Genomic DNA, 20,301 nt, shown 5'->3' with positions numbered 1-20,301 from the left:
ATTCACTGAAATATTTTTTTAAATATCTGAAATAAAGCTAAGCTTCATGAACACATCACAGGAAACTTAATTGATCTATTATAGGAGGAAAATAAAATATTAGCCCTTGACATCTTAGGGTTCTATACATATTGAACAACTGATGACAGGGTGGGGTGTTTTCCATATTGTTATTAAAAATGTCAGATCCTGAGGTATTAAATGATCAGGATTTTATATTTACTCTCACTATGTGCTCATAGACATCCTGTGTAAAATACGGTTTACAAAGTGATTAAAAAAAAACACCAGACTGCCTGAATAAGAAACATAGAGCTGGAACTTGGTCAAACTACACATGGATGTGGATGTAGAACCAAATATGAAGTAACAGAATTGTCTTTCACTGTAGTGCTGGAAAACCTGTACCCATTCAGAAACATTTGTCTCCCAGAAACAGTTGTGGAATTTTCACCTGTATTCGCTTTCCCAGACTGCAGACAACTGCAATTACTTTGTTCTTGGAGAATAATGCAGGAAGTACAGTGGTAGTAACCATAGAATTAAAGAAGTTCCTCAGAGTTCTGTTACAGAATATGACCACCTGCCAAAACATTCAGCTTACATTGGTGAGAATTTGGAGGGGGCTACTTTCATCACAGGCAGTTAGAACTAAAGATCTTTCTTTAGGATCTTTCTTCTACCTGTTAACAGTCAGGTTGATGCTGAGGATGACAGCCTGTTTGGTCCTGGATGCTGTTTAGTTTCAAGCATCTGAGTAATCTCATAGATGCCAGCATACTTAGAGGTTGCAGATCTCTGGGTACATCCAGGTTACAGCTAAAAATGTTGTTCAGCTGTAACAACCCTTCTTAAAAACAAGGACAAAAGAACAAGTCATAAAAAAAAAAAAGACTACCATGATACTTTTATTGATGTTTCATGCTGTGCATATACAAGTGATGAGAAAAAGTCCAAAAAGTCATGCATGTTTTTCTATACTATTTGACCACTTTGCTGTCACTTGAACCACACTTAAGACAAATGCCATCATAAGCAAGTTTCAAGAGAATATTTCAGCAGAACTTTAAACAAGAACCAAAAGCAATTTGTCAACACATCTCTACAGCATTAAAAAGCTTCAGTATCAGTTAAGAGAAAATAAACTGTGCTGGACAAGGGTAGAAACTATATACAACCATTATTTGAGCTGAAGTAAACCATGGTTTCATAGAAAAAACTTGCAACATATCAGATAACATTGTGCTATACAGGATACAGCTGATTAAAGATTTTCCACATAATTTTATCAATGAGAAGTCATAAAAAAAAAATTGTTTAGGTCACAAGACACTGGGCAGCACAAAGTTTGAAATCAAAACTCTGCAGCTGCTCTCAAATTACACAAAAAAATTTACCAAAAGGGTATTTCCCTCTCTTCAGCTTCACTCCTTAACCAAAAAAAATCCTTACTGGGAACACAGGAGTGGAAAAGTTTAGAGAAAGAGGGATGGGAAAGGCCTTCCTGTTATTGATATGGTAATTTTGGATAAAGAAGTGTCACACTTCTGAAAAGTTTTCTTTCTTGAGCTTCTGAAGTCTTAAATAGTAAAAAGCCTTTCACTGCCTGTAGAAGGCTGCTGGGTCTTGGCTTTTTCTTCCTGTCCCAAGCAGGTGAAATTCAGTTTTTTGAGAAATGAGGTCTGTGTACAAGCAATTCTTTCCTTCTGTATTCATTCATTTTCTGGCTGATATAAGTGTTTTAGGAGCTTAAATCATTCAGTTTGAATCATTCAGAATAAGCCTTACTGTCAGTCTGTGACAGCATCCATCTTCATTGAGATCCCAAAAAAGTAAGTGCCCAGGAGGGGAGGTACACCAGGCCCATGGCAGCATCATCTGTGAGCACAGCACAAAGGGTAGAGGCTGGACATGTACGATAATCCAGTTTGTATTTAGGCACCTAATGAAACATTCCCAGGAATGCAGCACTCAAATACTTTCAGAGAACTTCACTAAGTTGAATGGTGGACCCCAGCAAGTCTTAACCACGTCACTTGAAAACACTGCTGTCCATCGCAGGTCCTTAGCCAAGTCTTACAACAAAACAACTGAGTAGATGGAGGAGGGAGGAAGCAGACAAGCTTGATTTTCATCTATTTCAGCCATACTTCCTTACTCAAGGCTGACTAAGCAGTTGTTAGTACAAAACGTGTAGGAAAACTCCCTGCACAGCACAGCAGAAGGTTGACTTCAGCCTGCTATGTCTGATGTAACACAAGGTGTCAAGGCATCACCATAGGAGACTGCTCAGCCTTTCAAAGACGAGGTTCGAATTTGCACATAAATGTGGAGAGAAAAGCACATATACTCAGGTTAGCAATTCCCACATTTTTCCATTATTCCAGGTACTACATATATGAGAAAAAAGCTGACTTGTCTCTACAAAACAGCAATCTCTATTTTTTGTGCTTCAGCGGTGTAGTTCAGAAAGGCTAAAAGCTTGTGACAAAAGTATAAAAAAAATTATGAAAGTTTAAAAATTCATTATTCATTAATTATCATCATTTAAAAAACCTCAAACCTCGTATCTTGCCTAACAAGATGTCAGTGTTAAGAATACACTTGCATATTACTATTACTTAACATCTTTTGGCAACATGCAAAAAAAAATAATACAGGTGGCAGTAAAACATCCAGTGCTGTTTTAATACTCCCAGTAATGCTGGAAAACAGTACAAATTAGTTAGAAAACAATAATACTGACAGTTTTGCATATCTATTAAGTCTAGTGAGGTAATATTGATACTTTAAAAACTTATGCCACTTCTGCACTGCTTGCTTTTATTGCTGAATTAAAGATTATTAGTAAATACGATTTTTTTTAATTGCACTGCACCCCAGCACATCTTAATACTAAGAATATGACTCGTTAGTTATTTCAATGCTACCACCCAGCACAAGGCCAAGTTCAATTAACACTTGTACAGGGAAATTATATTTGAAGAAACTCACACCACTGGAGTCACCTGCTACATGATGGGAGAGAAAAAAATCTCATATCCTGGCAAATCTAATCTTAGGTTCTCTCTTCACTGATGCCTTTTTTATAAATTGAAATAAATACTGCCACCAAAAAAAAATTGCCCCCTATTTTCTAGGTCAAACTTTTATTGTGAGAGTACATAAGTTAATAAATAGTCCCATTCCTTTTTCCTTCCAAGGGAGTGCAGGTAAAGTGCAGCGGCAGCAGCGGGAAGCCCTCTGGAGTCCGTGGTCTGGCTGTGTCAGATGCGGAGCTGGTAGCCCACCTCGTTGAGTGGAGCCAGGTCTCCTTTCTTGTCCAGCACCGCCGGCCTGCGCACAGGGGAGGGAAGAGGGCACTGCTGAGCGGTGATCCCGCACAGCCGTGCAGGTGTGGACAGCACAGCAGTCACACAGGGAAAAGCTTGCCTCAGCGGAGGGCTGGATAGAACTAATGTTGTCATCTTAAACACAATCCTGGTAAATCTGCTACAGGAACTAGTGTGACAGAGCTATCTGTGTGCTGCCTCTGGAGCCATGAACCGGTGAAGGACAAGCTCTGCCATGCTGGGATCCAGGATGTGAGCCTGAAGCACCCCCTCTTCCTGACTTGAGAGACGGCCTAAATGAGTTAAGACTAGACACACCCCACCTGTCGTCTACCCTGGAGCAGGACTCCAGCTTTTAGAATAAAGCTGAAACAGCTGAGAGCAAACAGCCAGAGCCTCTCACATGGCCACTGCGTGTTGGCTCTCCCAGCCTGTCCCTTCCTCCTGGCTGGGTCTGTGTGAAAGGCTGGAGCCCACCAAGGATCCCTTCAGTCTCCTAGCATCCAACATTCTGATACCATTCACCTGAGTAATCACACACACATGGATGCTGTTAGGCCATTTAAGTATTCCCACAGCCTGAACCAAAGGAAACCTTGAGCTATCAATCTCTTTTTAGCAAGCAATGGAAAAGCTCCTGCAAAAAAAAGCTGTCAAACCAAAACTGTCCAGCTAATTTAAGCCTGTGGAAGGGTCTAATCTGGGAGTTTATTGCTGGCTCTTGGCTGTTTTCACACTAAGCCGTCTGTTTGCTTTTCTAAAGACAGACATTGTTTAAAGCACAGATTTCTCTAGTACTCTATAGCATGTCTGCTTCCCTGCAGAAACATAGCCAAGGCCCCAGCAGTACAATGGGAGGCTGATCATGGCTCCAGTGCTTTCAGCTCCTCAGCCCTGGTTTCCAGCTCTGTGTGGTTACTCTTTGCTCCCTCTGCAGCAGATGTGATGTGACCCCTGAGTTTGCACAGCCAAGCTGGCGCTTATCTCCCTGCTGCAGGCTGCCAGCCCCAATCCTGCTGGAGCAGCTCAGGGCAGGCAGCAGGGCCCCGGGAGAGGCAGCAGTGCCACAGGCAGGCTGGAAACCAGGGAAAACCCAGCCCTGCCTGGGGCACACTGCAGGGAAGAGCTGTACTGCTGCAGCCCCAAGAACTGGGGGTGTATAGCTCACACACACACGTGTGCAACAGAGCCTCTGAAGTATTTTTTAATCCTTTGATTCAATAAGGATTTTTTTTTTTTTTTTCTTTTTAAGAGCAGAACTACTAACACCAGATCCCTGCTGGGAATCTGCAGTGCATTTGAGAGCTGGGAACATTGCTATGGACAGCTAATGCTCTTCTGCTTAGCGGCACATTGAAAACTGTTGCTTTGCCACTTATCTAAGCACCTCTCATAATAACCCCCACCATCCTCACTACAGTACGGCCTTGCACCATGCCTCCTGTTTGTCTCAGTTTAAGTACTTCACAGACGTGAAGGAGTCTTCACTGGTCTCTCTCACTTGCAGGAAGGGATCACACTTAAAGAAATCACTGTAAGATAGTTTGCATTTTTCCACATTATTCCTTCAGAGCAGATGGGATTTGACTAACCAGTAAACAAGCTACAAGCTGTATCCCTCAGAGCTTGCGTAGGAGTTGGAGACCAGCAAGAGATGCACTGTATGAAATTTCCAGTGTCCTTCCTTCCTCCCTCTCTCTGATTTAGGGATCCTCTTCACACCTTTTTCTCCCTCCCTTTAATTAAGGTCACAATATGGTTTTAATTAAAGCATGCCTGGATGGTAGTATCTTCTCTGATTATCCAAGGGAGATGGGGAGTCCCTGTACACTCATGGTGACATGTCCATTTCCACCCTTCCAAAATTGTGTGTAGCTTTTAGCTACAGACTGTCCTACGTAAGTTTCAAGGAAAGACAATACTTGGACCAGAGGCAGCACAGATCCCATTCTCCTTGGCTGGCAAATGATGTTATGCTAAACATGCTCTCTGAGGCAAGAGGCCTCTGCTTTACTGGCCCATCTGAGCACATCTCCTGTCCAAAGGTGAGCAAGCTGTGCCCAGTTGCTGGGCACAAAATATTCATGAGTTGTCTGCACTGGAGCTGCCTGATTTTACACATCTTAATGTAATCCTGCCCCCTTGCACAACCTGATAAAACAGATTAGCCAAATTTCCCTTTCAGCAGCTACACCGGTCTGGAAGCACACAAGGCCAGTGTTGCCATGCCACTTACAGAGTATGCATGTTAAGCCTCAACATGAAATTGAAAGGAAATAAATCTGGTGACCTGACATTTAGGAGCAGAGACTCTCCAGGCTTCTACATGACCCTTCCTTCCAAACTCATAGCAGCTCTCCCAGGCCCCTCCAGCTCCAAGCACTCCTAGTGAGAAACACTACATTGCCTCTTCCAGCACAGGTCTGAAATTTATTGTACCTTTCTGCTTTGGGACTTCAGAGGATGGGCAAGTGGACACAGTAAAGCTTCAGACTTAACAGAGATTCACACCACCCTATCTATATCCTCTGTATTCATGCACTCTCACACCAGCTGTGGGCTAAGAGCACATGGATTGCTGCATAGCTCAGTTAACAAACTGCAATTTGACTACACACCAGCCTCCTCGGTAGGCATGTACTAGGTACTGCATTGCCACCTGTCCTGCCATGTGCCCCACCTGCCTTGCAGCTGCATTTCCAGGCTAAAAGACTATCGTGGGCTTGCCGGCAGCCACCACTAACATTTATCTAATAAACTTGAAGGAACAAGGATGAGAAGTAAAATGTTCGTGACTGTGAAATCCTCTTCCATCCTTAAGCACAGTTTCAGCCTTTGTCCTTCAGAAACAATCCCACCAAGACACTCTAGTTCCCCACTCTATGTATCTTTCAGTGGGAGGTTTCTCCCAGCAAGCTCATATAATCTCAGTGTTGACGAAACCCAGGCTGTAGTAACAGCTTGTCATCAGCAGGTGAAGCCTTTCAAATTAATTGTTATTCAGCCCCTGCCAGCTCACACTGGAGCAAAATACTTCTCTCCCCCTCCCCAGCAAGCTCAAGAAAGCTGTAATTACAGCATGTGAGCAAGAGATACACAAAGAAGCAAAACACAGTGTTGATAAGCACAGCCACTCTTTAGCTAGGATTCCAGCCTAAAGCCTAGCTAAACCTGACTCTTTCTTATTCTGTGTGTAACACAAAGGCCTCTCACTCCATCAGGTTCTCAGAGGTCCATCAATATGGAGAAGAAAATACCCCATTTCTCCTCTTGTATTCTCACCTTATGTCAACCACTGCACATGCTGGGATGTGTCATTCTGCTCACCCCTGACCAGGGGATGCCATTCACCCTTCAGGGTTCACAGCTCACCACACTGTGTCTGGGTCCTGCATCTTCCATCATGGTGACCCAGTGTTTATTTTAGAGCTATGTATAATTTTCTCTTGATACAAAGCAACAGAGCAGAACCACTGAGCAGGTAACAGGTGCTGAAGCCACTGCAAGGCCATCTGTACACTCCTGTCTTTCTGCCCTGGAAAAGCAAAGCTGCCAAGGAGAGATCAGTCACTGCAGAGCAGCCACATGCCCAATAGCTCTTTCAGGAAACCACCTCAGCTGGAGAGTCTCCAAGCCCATTGACACTCACTCCTCTCCAGAAATACTTGATCCACTCCAGCAACTGCAGAAGCACTACCAGAAACTCAAAAATGAAACTGTTCCTCAAAGAGAATCTAAGAGGTGAAGAAGCCTGAAGCAGCTGAGCCCATTACAACTATAATTATCTATGCACTAAACAAGGAGCTCTCAGTGATGAAGCCCAAAGTACAGCATTGTGAATGAACATGTAAAAATAAAAGCTTGCTGTGAAATCATCTGCTGCTAAAGTATCTTGAAGTTATCTTTAGAAAGTTAGTCTAATGTCTTTGTTAGCTGCTTTAAAATAAATAAATAAGTGCTGAGACAGTAGTCTGGGAGCCTATTTAAAAAGCAATGATCATAAATATATGACTAATCTGGGTTACGTATAGGCTTTCACAGTTGTCAGCTTGCTGGCATGGAGCACTACAGCTAGAACTCAGTTCTTCCACATCTGATGTAGGGGAGTCTGAATTGCCAGCAGCTGTAAAAGGCTTGTGGATCTGGAAGCACAGTTTTATCCATTTAGAGGTATTGCATCCATCCTTCCCCACACAGCTAAAGAACAACTCTTGGCTATGACACACATGCCAAGTGGCCTGTTGTTTTTTAAGCTGATGAAAATCAAAGAATACAATTCAAGTGATACTGTCACTTTGGAAAGCCAAGAGTTCACTTTTCCATTGTCTCTGTAAGCTGCACATTCCAAGGACCCTGCATAGAGGGGCCATCAGGCAGCAGGATGCACAGCAATGCCAGGACATCAGCAGCTTCTGGAGCCTCTTTGGTAACTAAGGCACCTGATGCAGTTTTCCTGTATATGCCAGTGAACACAGAAGTTTTGTACAGCAAAGTAATATCACCACCCTCCCCTTCTGCCCCAGCAGGGATGGTGGCAGGAGTACTCACGATTTATCTCTCTTGCAGGCCCGTCTCTGAGGGCTACCTTGCCTCCGGCGAGGGGACAGCGACTTACCCCGGGGTCTCTCCTTTGTTGGAGAATGGGCACTTGAGGGTTTCAGGATCTGTGGGAGATGGGGGAGGGAAGGAAGTGGCCTTTAATAAAGGCAATGATTCACTGCAAATGAAAAATTTAAAATAATGGGCCTCATAGTAGCAGGGATGGCACACAAAGAGCCTTCAGTCCCTTGGGGCTTATTCAAACCCTGCCCAGGTTAAGAGGAACTCAAAGCTGTTTATCATGTGATAGCTGTTCAGGGGCCCTCTGCAAAAATTAGTTGGTGTCACCAGTTCAGTTCCCAGCTGAATACTGTCTCATCTATGGCTTTCTTCAGAGCTGGCAACAGCAAGAGATAAGAAAAATGGCTTTGAGCCTCAGCTGAAAGAAACTTAGGCAGCCAAATCACCCTCTCCAGCTTTTCTCTCAACAGAGGTGACCATCTCCCAGGCTGGCAGCTGAACTCTGACAGTACGGCTTTTCAGTAGATCTTCAACCTGCACCCATCCTCCAGGACCTCCAAAGTCAGAGAGCCATCAGCATTCCACTCATACTCTGCACTGCTTTAAAAACCTGATCCTCCAAACTCAGCCCACTCACAATGGAAGCCCTCTGAATTGTGTAGTAACTCGAGGCAAAGATCAGATGAAGGGCCTTCAGCCTTCAAGGGTTCAGGGCTGTGGTCCTGGCCCTGAGGCACTGACCAGGACTAAACCCAGTGTCACAGCTCAGCACACACAGAGAGCTGGTCCCTCTATCAAAAATTCAGTAAGTCATCAACCCACATGGACTTCTTCAACTCGAGCCTGCTTCAACTGTTTGCTCTCTGGATAGTATTAAAAGCGCATGAATAGCAAAGAAGGAAAAAACCCAAACTTAATTACATCAGTAATCAAGCCCACATGCTTAAGGTGATAGCATGGTACAAGGTGGCCCTCAAAACTCCTTGGAAGGGCAAGAGAGATGGCAGCAGAACATAGGGGCTACAATGCCACTGACAAGGCTCACACCAAGGTCAGGGCAAGGGGGCAGATGCCTCAGCCAAAAAGGCACGTGGCTGCTACGTAGGAGCCGTTCTTTAGCAGGGAAAGGGACGAGAACCCAGAATAACTTGGACACGATGCCACATACCTCTCCACAAGAGCCAGACCCATACTTAGCAACACACCTGCTCTGCTCTCGCTGCTGGCAGCCAGCTGGACAGGCACCAAATCTGCTTCCACCATGACCACAAACAGCTCCTCGCCCATTCCAGGCTGAGAGGCACGGTCAGGGACACCCCTCATCGCAAGGGCAGCCAAATTCTCCATGCCCCTGGCAGCCTGCCCTGTCCCCCCATTGTTTCCCAATGATCTCTTCAGTCCAACCAGCCAGCAGGGAAGCACCAGTCTGTATAGAGTTGCTTTACTTGCCCTTCCCACGTAACCTGTTCTGTGTTTTAGCTGAGGGTACTGGACATCAGCCCCCTGGCACACCCTGCAAGGAAAGACAACCACTGACACAGATGTCCCATGGCACCTCCTGCAGCTCATGTGGAAAACACAGACCTCCCCCGTACCTGCAACCGGGCCATTCTTCCCAGCAGTTCCAGCCCCAGCCATGCTGATTCTTCCCAATCACCTTCCTCTGGAGTCATTGAGGAAAGCAAACTGGGAAACAGCTCCCTGATAGCCAGGGACAAGTACAGGTTCAAGTGTTTCCCAGGCTAAAGGGGAGATCCTTCAACTAAATAGCTGTAAGGGGTGGAAAGTACACCAAATCCTGGGGAAACAGCACCGAGACAGGATGTGCCCCCAGCACACCTCATTACCTGCATGATCTCAGGCTGACACAGAGCAAGGCCCATCTCTGCAGGATGGGACAAGGCACAGCTACATCCTGAGCCAAACACACGCATGCAAGGACCTACCTTCATCCTCATATCCCTGGCAAACTTCTCCAACTCCTTTCTGACTTCTGTGCGCATCATTTTGGACACATTGAGGACCAGCTGTTTCCACTCAATGGGCTGGAAGCTGTGCGGCTCGTGCGGGACATACAATCCGATTTTGACTTTTTTGACTGAATGCAAGTACTTTTTATAGGAGTCTTCGAATTCGAAGATGAGGTCGCTCAGAGTTCGGTAAGTGAGAGGTTTGTCCATCAGATCCGATCGCCTGCTCATGCCCAGCGAGCCGTAGCGGCCGTTGCAGTAAATCCCAAGCACCACGTGATGAAAATAGTTCCCTGAGAAGTGGGTTTTAAAGCTGATGGGGAATCGTTCCACGGAGGGCTGCCCGTTTGTTAAGTAGCTGGGGTGCACTGCATCAAGGCAACAACAGTGCTGGGAAAGCAGTAGGTACAATTACACCTGTAAGACATCTTCAGCAGATTTGGGGTTTTTAACTGCCAGGGCAAAGGGCTTTCTTGTAAACACAAACTTGTTCTCACTGTGCCCAGATACAGCCAGTGCTGCCAAAGCCCATTTCACTGCTTGGAAAATAAGATACAATGGTTCAGACAGGGAAGGGCACGACTCTTAATCACACTTAGGGGAAAGATAAAAATCACAACACTGTTCAGGTCAGCACACCCAAAGAGAGACCACCCTCCCTAGATCTGTGGAAGCTCCCCATTTGAAACCAGTATCAAACTCCCGTATTTCCGAAGAGAAAAGTGTTTACCTCCCCTTCTTGAGGGTTTGATACAACTTATTTACTGAGCCTCTTTTTCTCATGTCTTCAAATGGTACCAAGAAATTTGGATTTATTCCTCTCTAAGGTGACAGTCTGCCTTTCCTTCTTTAAACTGGCCCTTGACATTGCCACTCCTCATACAGAGTGTTTTAGCATGTTGCCCTTGTAACACATTGCTGAGAGGAACCAAAGAAAAGACAAATAATTAATTAGACAAGCACAGAGGCATGGTCAGAAACAACACTCTTAAAAAGCAAATCCTGTCCCTGGAATCACTGACCGGCAATTTCAAAGGCACCACGTGCAAAAGCCAGGACCAAGCTCTGTGCCAGTGTAGTGTGTGATCTCAGAGGGGAGCTACGTGCAGGTCATCTCCTTGGGAGGCTGCTGGCCCGTGCCAGGGAAAGGACAGGCTGAGAATCCCTCACGCAAGCAGCTTTGCGTCAGCACCTATGTTGCACGCAGCTCCCTGCTGCTAATCCTGGGACAGCTGAAACTCACCCTGGCTCCACGTGCTGGCACCCAGCCCCTGGGACAGCAGGTGCCCTTCCCCTCTGCAGCTGAGGCCCCCACCCACGCCTGGGGATGGAGGAGGGATGACCAGAAAAGGCTGTAGCAAAAGGCTCCAGCCTGGGGTTACTCCAGCCAGAGGCACCTGCTGGAACCTTGGAGCCATCCCCTGAATCAGCTGGTCATGATGTTGTCACTACGAAATACACCAGCCCAAAAGGCAGCACTGCCAGGATAGTCTCGGGGCATCCTGACAGATGGAGGTGTGGGCTCAGTTCCCACTGAAGCTGCAGGAACCTGCTCTGTCCAGGATTCTGCTCTGGGGATCGCCAGCATCACCTCCTCTCCCTACCTCATGCCCAAAAAGGAGGTATTTAACAGCAGTGAAACAAGAGCCACCACAGCTGAGATATCCTGGGATGTTACTGTGACCAGCCTTCCTCCCTGCCTGCATAGCACGTCTGCCTGACAGCTGCTGGGAAACTGAGAGCACAAAAAAGCCTTTGTATCAGGACTGTGAAACACAATTTGGGCTCAGTTCTGGTTCTGGCCAGCTTGACATGCCACCACCTCAACACCAGTGCGACTCCCTGGGATGCTGACCCCTGCCTGCACCCCATATTTCACCTCTTCATTCTATAGGGATGCATGAAAAGCATCCAGGGGCTCTCATCTATTTCTAAACCATTTTCTCAAGGGGATGTTTCACCTAGTGTTTGCTGAATTTCACAAATGCACACTTTTGGCTTCTGAGTAAATGAAGAAACCACCTAATAAGAGGTTAATGAATAGCCCAGAAACTGAGGTCAAGAGCAACAATCTTCACAAACAAACAAGCAAAAAAAGGTAAGAAAAACACACGGGCACAGAACTTTCAGAACAGCCACAGGGAAGCTTTTCAGTTCCATGTCAAACATGCTTAGCTGCATTCAGTGCTAGATGTCATTGGCTTTAGCAGCCTGGAGAAAACGTGTTAGAGGGTAAAGGAACAGACAACACTGTGGGCTCAGCTCACGGTGCACTTCACTGGCTCTATGACCATGAGTCTGGAAGACTGTGCACAGCAGAGCACAGACCTCCGTATCACACACATCTGTTACCCAGCCAAGGCCATGTGCACCCACCTCCTGCCCCACTGCCATCAAACTCAGACACTGCAGCAACTGTCAAAGCCCACCCCGACACCACCTACACAGAACACACAGCTCTATTTGCCTTAGGGGGTCTCACTGGATCACTGCTGCCTTAGGACTAGCTTCTCCAAGAAAAACACCTCCACCCCACCATCAGCAGATGATTTATAATTAAAGATTATAAATACACTGCAAGGGCAGTATGGGGCCCAGCACCATTATGTCAACTGGAAAACTCAGCACACAGTCACCTCATTTAAAAGGTCACCTTGCTTTGGGCCTTAAAAGGTGCATCCTGTGTACATCAAAGTCATGTTACAATAATTTGTGTCCTACAGACTGATTCTTGCAAAAGCCCATTGTATTTATCATTCTGTGTAACTGAAAAAGCACTATCTTTTATTAACACCTATGAAGCTTTCAAACATTGCCACTATTTTTCCCCCTCATTATGAAAGGGTTTTCATAATGCTCCCCAAGTGCCTTTCTGTTAAGTCCATACAAAGCTCTGGTGGCCACCTGCCACACATACACACTTCTGCCACGAGGGCTCAGGGAAGTTGCAATTTAATCTCATTAAATACTTAGTAGGAGTAAAAGAATCTTTTGAGGGCAGAAATTACCCACCATCAAATAACCCAGCAACAACCGCTGTGGAAATTAACCTTTAGGTACAGGTTGCTTCTGCTGAGGGACTGGTTAATGAGAGTCCCCACCCGAGATGAAATACACAGCAAATGGGCTGGAAAGGCACGTCAGATCTTCCCCTCTGTCCATGCATCATTATTATAGCTTTTCCTTTCTGCTCTGCCCAAGGAGAGCTGTATTGTGGCAAACAAAAGGCAAGCACACAGCAATGCTGCAGCTGTAATCACACTTCTGAGCTGGGACTGTAACTGCAGGATGGAGAGTCGGGGAGTGAATTACATGTCACTACAGAGAAGCCGTGCAGAGCAGGAGAGGGCAAAAGCAGCTGCAGCAAAGCCCAGTGGCCCCCTAATCCTGGGTCTTCATGACAATCAAGATGATGGAGCCAGGCTCTTCTCAGTGGTGCCAACCAGCAGGACAAGAGGCAACAGGCAGAAACTGAAGCACAAGAAGCTCACAGGCCAGGCACAAAAGAGTTCTAGAGAATTGGTAACATCAGCCCAGAGTCCAGTCACTCAAGGGGTTCTGCAGCACTCCATCCTCAGTCCAGGTCTCTTCAACATCTTGATTAACAACATGGATACAGAACTCAAAGGATTAACTAAGTCTGGGGACAGCACCAAACTGAGAAAACCTGTTGACTCCTTCAAGGGCAGAGAGGAGCTGTAGAGAGACCTCAACAAATTGGAGAGATGGGCAACCAGTAACCATGCAAAGCTTAACAAGAGCATGTGCTGGAATCTGTAAGTGCTTCATGTCTTAAGAGCCCAGCAATGGTGTTTTTGCTGAAGTCTGGTCAAGATGAGCACGGAAAACTACAGGGTGTCTGGTTCTCCCCTCTCCTGCCACTCCCATGGGCTGGGGCGATGGGCAAATGCCACTGGGCAGCAGAGAGCTGGAGGGATGGCAGCAGGCTGGGGAACAAGGAAGCAGCTCTAGTTACATCAGTAATGGTGAAGCTGCTAGCACAGAGCAGCATGTGGAGCAGGAGGAAAATAAAGGTTGTGATTTAAAACCATCAATAAGGCTTCAGTAAAACCAGAAGAGTTGTTTCTCCAAGCAATTTCTCAGAGGCCCCCCAACCACCAGCAATAAACACTAAGAGAGGTTTCCAGCTGGAGCCAGACAGCATTTCCCATGGGCTTGGGATTGCTTACTGTGAGGCAGAGTGCTACTGAGCCAACTGGATGTTGTCTACACAGAAGGCCCAGAGTTCTCCCTGGCAGCTCCAGGGTCCATGAAGGAAAGGCTCAAGCTGGTTCAGCTTCCCAAAGCGGGACTGCCAGGGTGACATCCCTTAGAACCCTACACTCCAGTGCCCAGCTACAGTGAGAGGTGACTATCTAAAGACTAGACTGTGACAATGTAAGAAATTAAAAGCTCTCTCCCAGCTCTTCACAGCCACCACAGGGGCTGTAGATATTCAGCACGATCTTCCCTTCCCATATTTCAGTTAGCAAGCTGTAGAAAAGCTTGCAGGAGGCAAAGAGGAGCACTACGCAGACATCAGTATCCTGCAATGACTGCAAGAAACTCTCCCCCTTACAGAAAACACTCACTCCCAGCCTAGGGATGAACCTGCTGGAATGGAGGAGAGAGATGGACCCAGGTGATAAACATCATCCACTGACTGCATCCACAGAAGGAACAGTGCAAAAGCTACTGAATAATTTCTCACTCCTGAGACACTTCTGCTCTTCTCTTCCTTGTTTAATGATATTATTTGCCAGGGGCTCTAATACCCTGTGCGGGTCCAAGCGTTACCTCAGATGAACTGGGAGAAGGATGCTGAAGGCAGCAGGAGTGATCTATGCTCAGCCAATCCAGATGTGCTCTGCAAGACTCCCCAAGGAGGGATACAGTGTGCAGCTTCCCTCTCCCTCTCTGATATTTTGCTCTCCACATTTTAATAAAGTGAAATGCAGCACAGATAAAATTCCCTTGGCACTTTTTGGTTTACTATTCCCTTTCATGAGCTCAAATCAATTGGATCTTTGCTCAGAAAGAGTGGGCTGAACACACCATTACTCAGCTGATTTACAACTGAACTGAGAATTGCCCTGGGGAAGACAGCAGGAGGAATGCTTCTGGTTAGGCACTGACAAGCAGATCATGTAAGCAGAGAGATATGAAGCCAGTTCAGACAGCTTCACAGAGAAAAAGAGCTGTGCAGACTGCTGCAAAATAATACTGGATGATCTGTTTGAGCTGTTGGTCATCTCAGAGCAGCTGCTTCCTTGGTGTGTGCGGACAGGGTAGCTCAGTACTTTACCTCACTGCCCTATAAAAATGCTTCAAGATCAAGTGCATAGGCAATTATGCAAAACTTAACTCTGCACCAAGAGGGATTATAGAAGCATTTTATAAGAAGTCACACAGTAAAAGGCAATTCCACAAGCCAGCGAGCAGCTCAATTAAAGTGACATCTCGCTAAGCCGCTCTGGGCGAGCCGGCCTTTGAAGGAAGGCTCACACCGAGAGTCTGCTGGAGTGAGCTGTGCTTTTTCAGTATCCAAGCAACATTCAAAGCCTGCCAGCACACAAATTACAGCAGTACCTTATTTCCAAATACATGGAATGGAACCAGAGGTTAACACACATACAGGGCTGCTCAGCTCAGGCCTGTGTGAAGGCACAGGCTGGAAACTCAGGACAGGGTAAGCACATCTCCAGAAAGCACCTGGGCTTGAAACGCTGCTGGCCTCACCATGTCCGCATCCAGAGGGAAATGCTAAAGATCAAAATCTCATGGCTGACAAAATACAGCAAGCTTCCCCACATGCCATGCCAAAGATGCCTCCCAAAACCCCTCATGCTGCACATGCATCACAGCACTATGAGGTTCCATACTGGCACAGGCTCTGTATCAGCCTCTTCCCAGAAACACAAATTCAGCTGGCCCATCCACTCACTCACCACTGCTACATTCTTTGTGTACCCACACCTCAAGCAAAATACCTGTAGTGCATGAATCTTGTAAACTTAAATGCTGCTGTTTGTTACTGGACCACCAGCCAGCAGACAGTCCCTGCTCTGTCTGACATTTCTGAAGACAGAGACTTCCAAGACGGGAAGCAGAAGTCCCAGAAAGACAAGCCTGTCCCATACTTTCCCCTGGTTAAACACTCTCAATTAAAAAAAAAAAAAATAAAAGGTTTGCCCTAAGTTTGGGGTTTTTTTAGGTAGCATCTAGAGACAGAAAAATTCATATACATCTTAACTCTGAAGAAACTTCAAATGACAACAAATAGTGTAAAATATAGCTTTTGACTATTTTGTTTCCTTCACTTCTCAAATAAAACCTCAAAACCACCAAACTGAGCCCACAAGTCAGGTTTGAGGCAAGCAAAAAAGAAACAGCAACAACACTTTTAGGTTATCATGGTTATCTGTAGGCCACTAATCACCCTTTGCTCCCAAAATATGTGGAATCATCAGTTCACTGCTAGAAATACAGCACTGCAAGCTACACTGACACTGCAGAGCAGCATCAAGTCCACCTGGGGATTATTTCCCCCATTCCTTTCATTCTCAAATAGTTTGGTCAAAAACAACCCTGACACAAGGGCAAGCATAACAGATGCACTGACATCACTCCAAGGGAAATCAGTTAATGTAAACTTTTTGGGCTCCAGGAAAGCTTTCAATACTGTTACTCCCAGTATTCTCCTGGACAAAATACCCAGCATACGGCTAGAGAAATACAAAACACAATGGGTGAGCAACAGGCTCATGGGTCAGACATGAAGGGTTACAGAAAACGGGGTTACCTCAGGCTGTCAGCCACTCACTAGTGGGGTTCCACAGGGCTCCATTTTAAGACTAGTTCAACATCTTCACAAATTACTTGGATGCAAGACTCAAGTAAGTTTACTGATGACACAAAATTGGGAGGAGCTGCTGACTCCCTCAAGGGCAGATAGGCCCTGCAGACAGACCTTAACAAATTGAAAAGTTGGGTAATCACCAACCTATGAAGTTTAACAAGGGAAGTGCCAGATTCTGCACCGGGGAAAGGGTACACCCAGTTGTGTGGACAGACTGGAGAATGAGAGGCTGGAGAGCAGCACCACAGAGAGGGAATATGAGCCAGCAGTGCCCTGGCAGCCAGGAGGGCCAACCCTGTCCTGGGGGGCATCAGGCACAGCATCACCAGCCAGGCAAGAGAGGGGATTGTCCCACTCTGCTCTGCACTGAGGTGGCCTCACTTCAAATGCTGGGGGCAGTTCTGGGTGCCACAATATAAAAGGGATATAAATCTATTAGAGAGCATCCAAAAGAGGGCAATGAAGATGGTCCTTGAGGGGAAACCAGAGTGGCTGAGGTCACCCAGCTTGCTCAGCCTGGAGGAGACTGAGGGGAGACCTCACTGCAATTACAGCTTCCTCATGAGGGGAAGAGGAAGGGCAGGCACTGATCTCTGCTCTGTGGTGTCCAGGGACAGGACCCGAGGGAATGGCCTGAAGCTTCGTCAGGAAGATTCAGGCTGGATATTAGGAAAGGGTTCTTCACCCAGAGATGGTTGGGCATGGGAACAGGCTCCCCAGGGAAGTAGTCGCAGCACCAGGCAGCCTGACAGAGTTCTGGACAACACAGGGTCTGACCTTCAATGGTTCTTATGGGTTTCTTCCAACTCAGGATATTTTATGACTCTATGATTTCTCCTTCTAGAAGGGCTTTGAAGGGGGTTTGAGCCTCCTGTTGACATCAAGCCTCCAGGACTCCAGTCCCTCCAGCTGCATGCAGAGCCTGTCAGCATTCCCAGGGGAAACCCTGTCAGCCAGAACCACCTCTCAGATTCCAGTCCAAGGCCTATCCCTGGCACACACTGCTCAGCCCATCCCCTTCCCACCCCCCAGCAGCCACCGATTCTCACAGGCACTACCTGCCAGGCTCTGCCAGCTCCTTCTCCCACGGGAGGGGGCAGCAGCAGCCAGCAAAACGCTGCAGAGACATCCCAGGAGATGGTTTGCTTCGGGGCTTATTTTTAGCTGGAGTTTGTTTTAAATGAAACTTGATCATTTCTGACAAGATGTGTCTGGAAACCTGCTCCTGCAGCCCTGCCTTGCCCTCCTCCGCTGTTTTAGGGTGGTGCAGATTGATTCATCAGTGACAGCACCAGAAGGCGGAGAAGCAAGTCAGTGTCTAAATGACTGAAGACTGAGTAGGAAGCAAGTATTATGTTAAGGGGAAGCTCAAATGTTTAACTGTAATACACATGTTTCTGCACAAAGCACAGCTGTGGGTTCAGAGACAAAAGCTAAAATGACTTGGCCATGTAAACATCAGACAAACACAGAACAGAACCCACGCTCCTTGGGTGTTACCAAGCTCCAACAACAACCAACAGAGAAATGCTAACAAAGAAAACAAGGATTGTATAGACAGGTACTCATCTGGGCACTTTGGATCAGATCCTGACATTATGCAGATTACCAGGGCAGAGGGCAAAGCCTGCATGGCCAAACCATGACACTTGTGACCTGGCACACAGCATCTCAACTCCTACCTACAAGCCCAGGCAATTCAGCAACTTGGTGATGAATACCAGGGCAGCTCCCCAAGCTGCTGGCACTCACCTCTGGCTGTGGCCCTCTCAAACAGAGCTGCAGTGGAAAAAGTCACAGGCATGTGAAAGGATACATCCCCAGGATAACTGCTTCAAGGCATTTGATAGGTAAGGACTCCCTGGTCATTTCTTTTGCTGTCTCCATTAACCTAGAACAGAAACAAAAGTTTTCAGTCCTTCCAGCTAGAGCAATTGACAGGAATGAAAGGTCCTCTCATACACCAAGAGCCAGGCATCTCCAGTTCTTATCACAGCAAGAGCTGGTGAACTCGACTCTCCCCTTCAGTGACTTGTCAAGAGTCCTGTTAACTTCTGGAGGATGACTGGGGGGAAAAAAAAGAAAGAGAAAAAAAAAAAAAAAAACGGTATTTGGCATCCCAGTGCCTTACAGCTTCTGAAGGTGGATGGGAGGAATGCAATCCTCTCTGCCTCTTGCAGCAACTCCCTGAGCATCACTTCAGACTGTAACAAACACAAAGCCCTGCTGAACTGCACAAGCTGGCAATCATGGAAATCCCAGAGCAGTACTGAGTTTAGCTTATTTTCAAAATAACCCTGGCTCTCGTCTGGAGGAAAAACAAACAAACCAACCAACCAGGATAGAGAGGATGGCTACATGGCCCCCTAAAAGTTACAAATGCCTCCATAATCCCATATTTATATAATAAATCATATATTTATATAACATATATAATAACAATATCCCATTCCAACTGCAGACCAGAATTTATTACCTTTTCATCAAAGCCTGTTCTGCAGAAAGCTCTACCAACACAGACATTTCACACTCCTGCAAACTGAGTTATTGTCTTGCTGCTGCTCCATATCTCCTGAGGACGGGGAAAGTGGCAAAATCCATACAATTTCCTGCAGGAGTGCAGAAAACTATGCATGCCCAGGATTTTGCAAGTTCCCAAAGTTTAGTTACAATCTAGACACTATCTCTGGAGTACAATTATTTGACAGCACTGTGACAAGCAACAAGCAACCTCAGGTCAGCTGAGAAAGCTGTTGTGTCAGACTGACGCTGCACTATTAACCTGGTAGGTAACCTATCCCCTTCCACAAACAGATGCTGAAATCCTGGACATTTTGGAAAAAAAATAAAATAAAATACTGGAAGCAGCCTAAAAAAGGCCTAAAAAAGGAAGAGTCACATCCAATGCCACACCAAAAAACTGCCCCCACTCCCCCACCCCCCAAAAAAAAAAGTGCAGCTGAAAACTAAGCAAAAGGATAATTTTTATTTTGCAGTCTTCTCTATCCATATCCCTTCTCTGGGAAGAGCTTTGTAAACAGATCCCTACTGTAAGGAAATAAAACATTAAACAACAAAAATATTTGTATTGGTGAAGATTATGGAAGTATGCATCTGAAACCATCAGAGTCTGTTTCCCCCACTTTCTGATTCACCCACCTCATGCATTTTAAACCTTGTGTTGAATGCAAGTGACAACAGAGCTTCCATTGCGATTACAGTCTGTCACAGCCATTTCATATCCCATTTGTCCAAGTTAGAAATTATCTTTTCATTTGTAAACAACCACCCCTTACACTCTGCCTGCAGTACAGAAGACTAATTAGAGTTTGCCCGCCTCCTCCACACTCACAATCAGCCACAGAACCCCAGAGAACTGCTGGAAGCACAGAGCAGCCCCAGGGAGAGCACACAATGGAGTCCTTCATTCCCCACAGAGGCTCCCCATGCTGGTCACCACAGTGGCCACTGCAAAGCCCCATGTCTGTCTCAGAAGTGTTATGTGCAGATGAGGCACGGAAGGTATCCATAAACAAGATAATCCACTGAATTTCCTATCTTCTAACTACATGAGAATTAC

General features: G+C 46.2%; 1 protein-coding gene across 1 annotated transcript in view; it reads right to left on the bottom strand.

The window, feature by feature from the left end:
• Window positions 1-880: 880 nt before the first annotated feature.
• VASH2 (vasohibin 2) overlaps window positions 881-20,301 on the bottom strand; it is a 34,470-nt gene continuing 15,049 nt past the window's right edge. Inside the window, exons 4-7 of the mRNA XM_086878645.1 lie at window positions 18,538-18,612; window positions 9,839-10,220; window positions 7,881-7,996; window positions 881-3,336 (exon numbers count right to left, since the gene is read on the bottom strand). Of these exons, the coding sequence (XP_086734771.1) occupies window positions 3,267-3,336; window positions 7,881-7,996; window positions 9,839-10,220; window positions 18,538-18,612 (643 nt within the window). The 3' untranslated portion in view covers window positions 881-3,266. The remainder of the gene's footprint in view (window positions 3,337-7,880; window positions 7,997-9,838; window positions 10,221-18,537; window positions 18,613-20,301) is intronic.

The sequence above is a fragment of the Cyanistes caeruleus genome, chromosome 2 (assembly GCF_971803275.1).
Source record: "Cyanistes caeruleus chromosome 2, bCyaCae1.hap1.1, whole genome shotgun sequence".
Classification (NCBI taxonomy): Eukaryota; Metazoa; Chordata; class Aves; order Passeriformes; family Paridae; genus Cyanistes; species Cyanistes caeruleus.
Note: the sequence above shows the minus strand (reverse complement) of the source record. Positions and strands in the feature narration are given on the sequence as shown.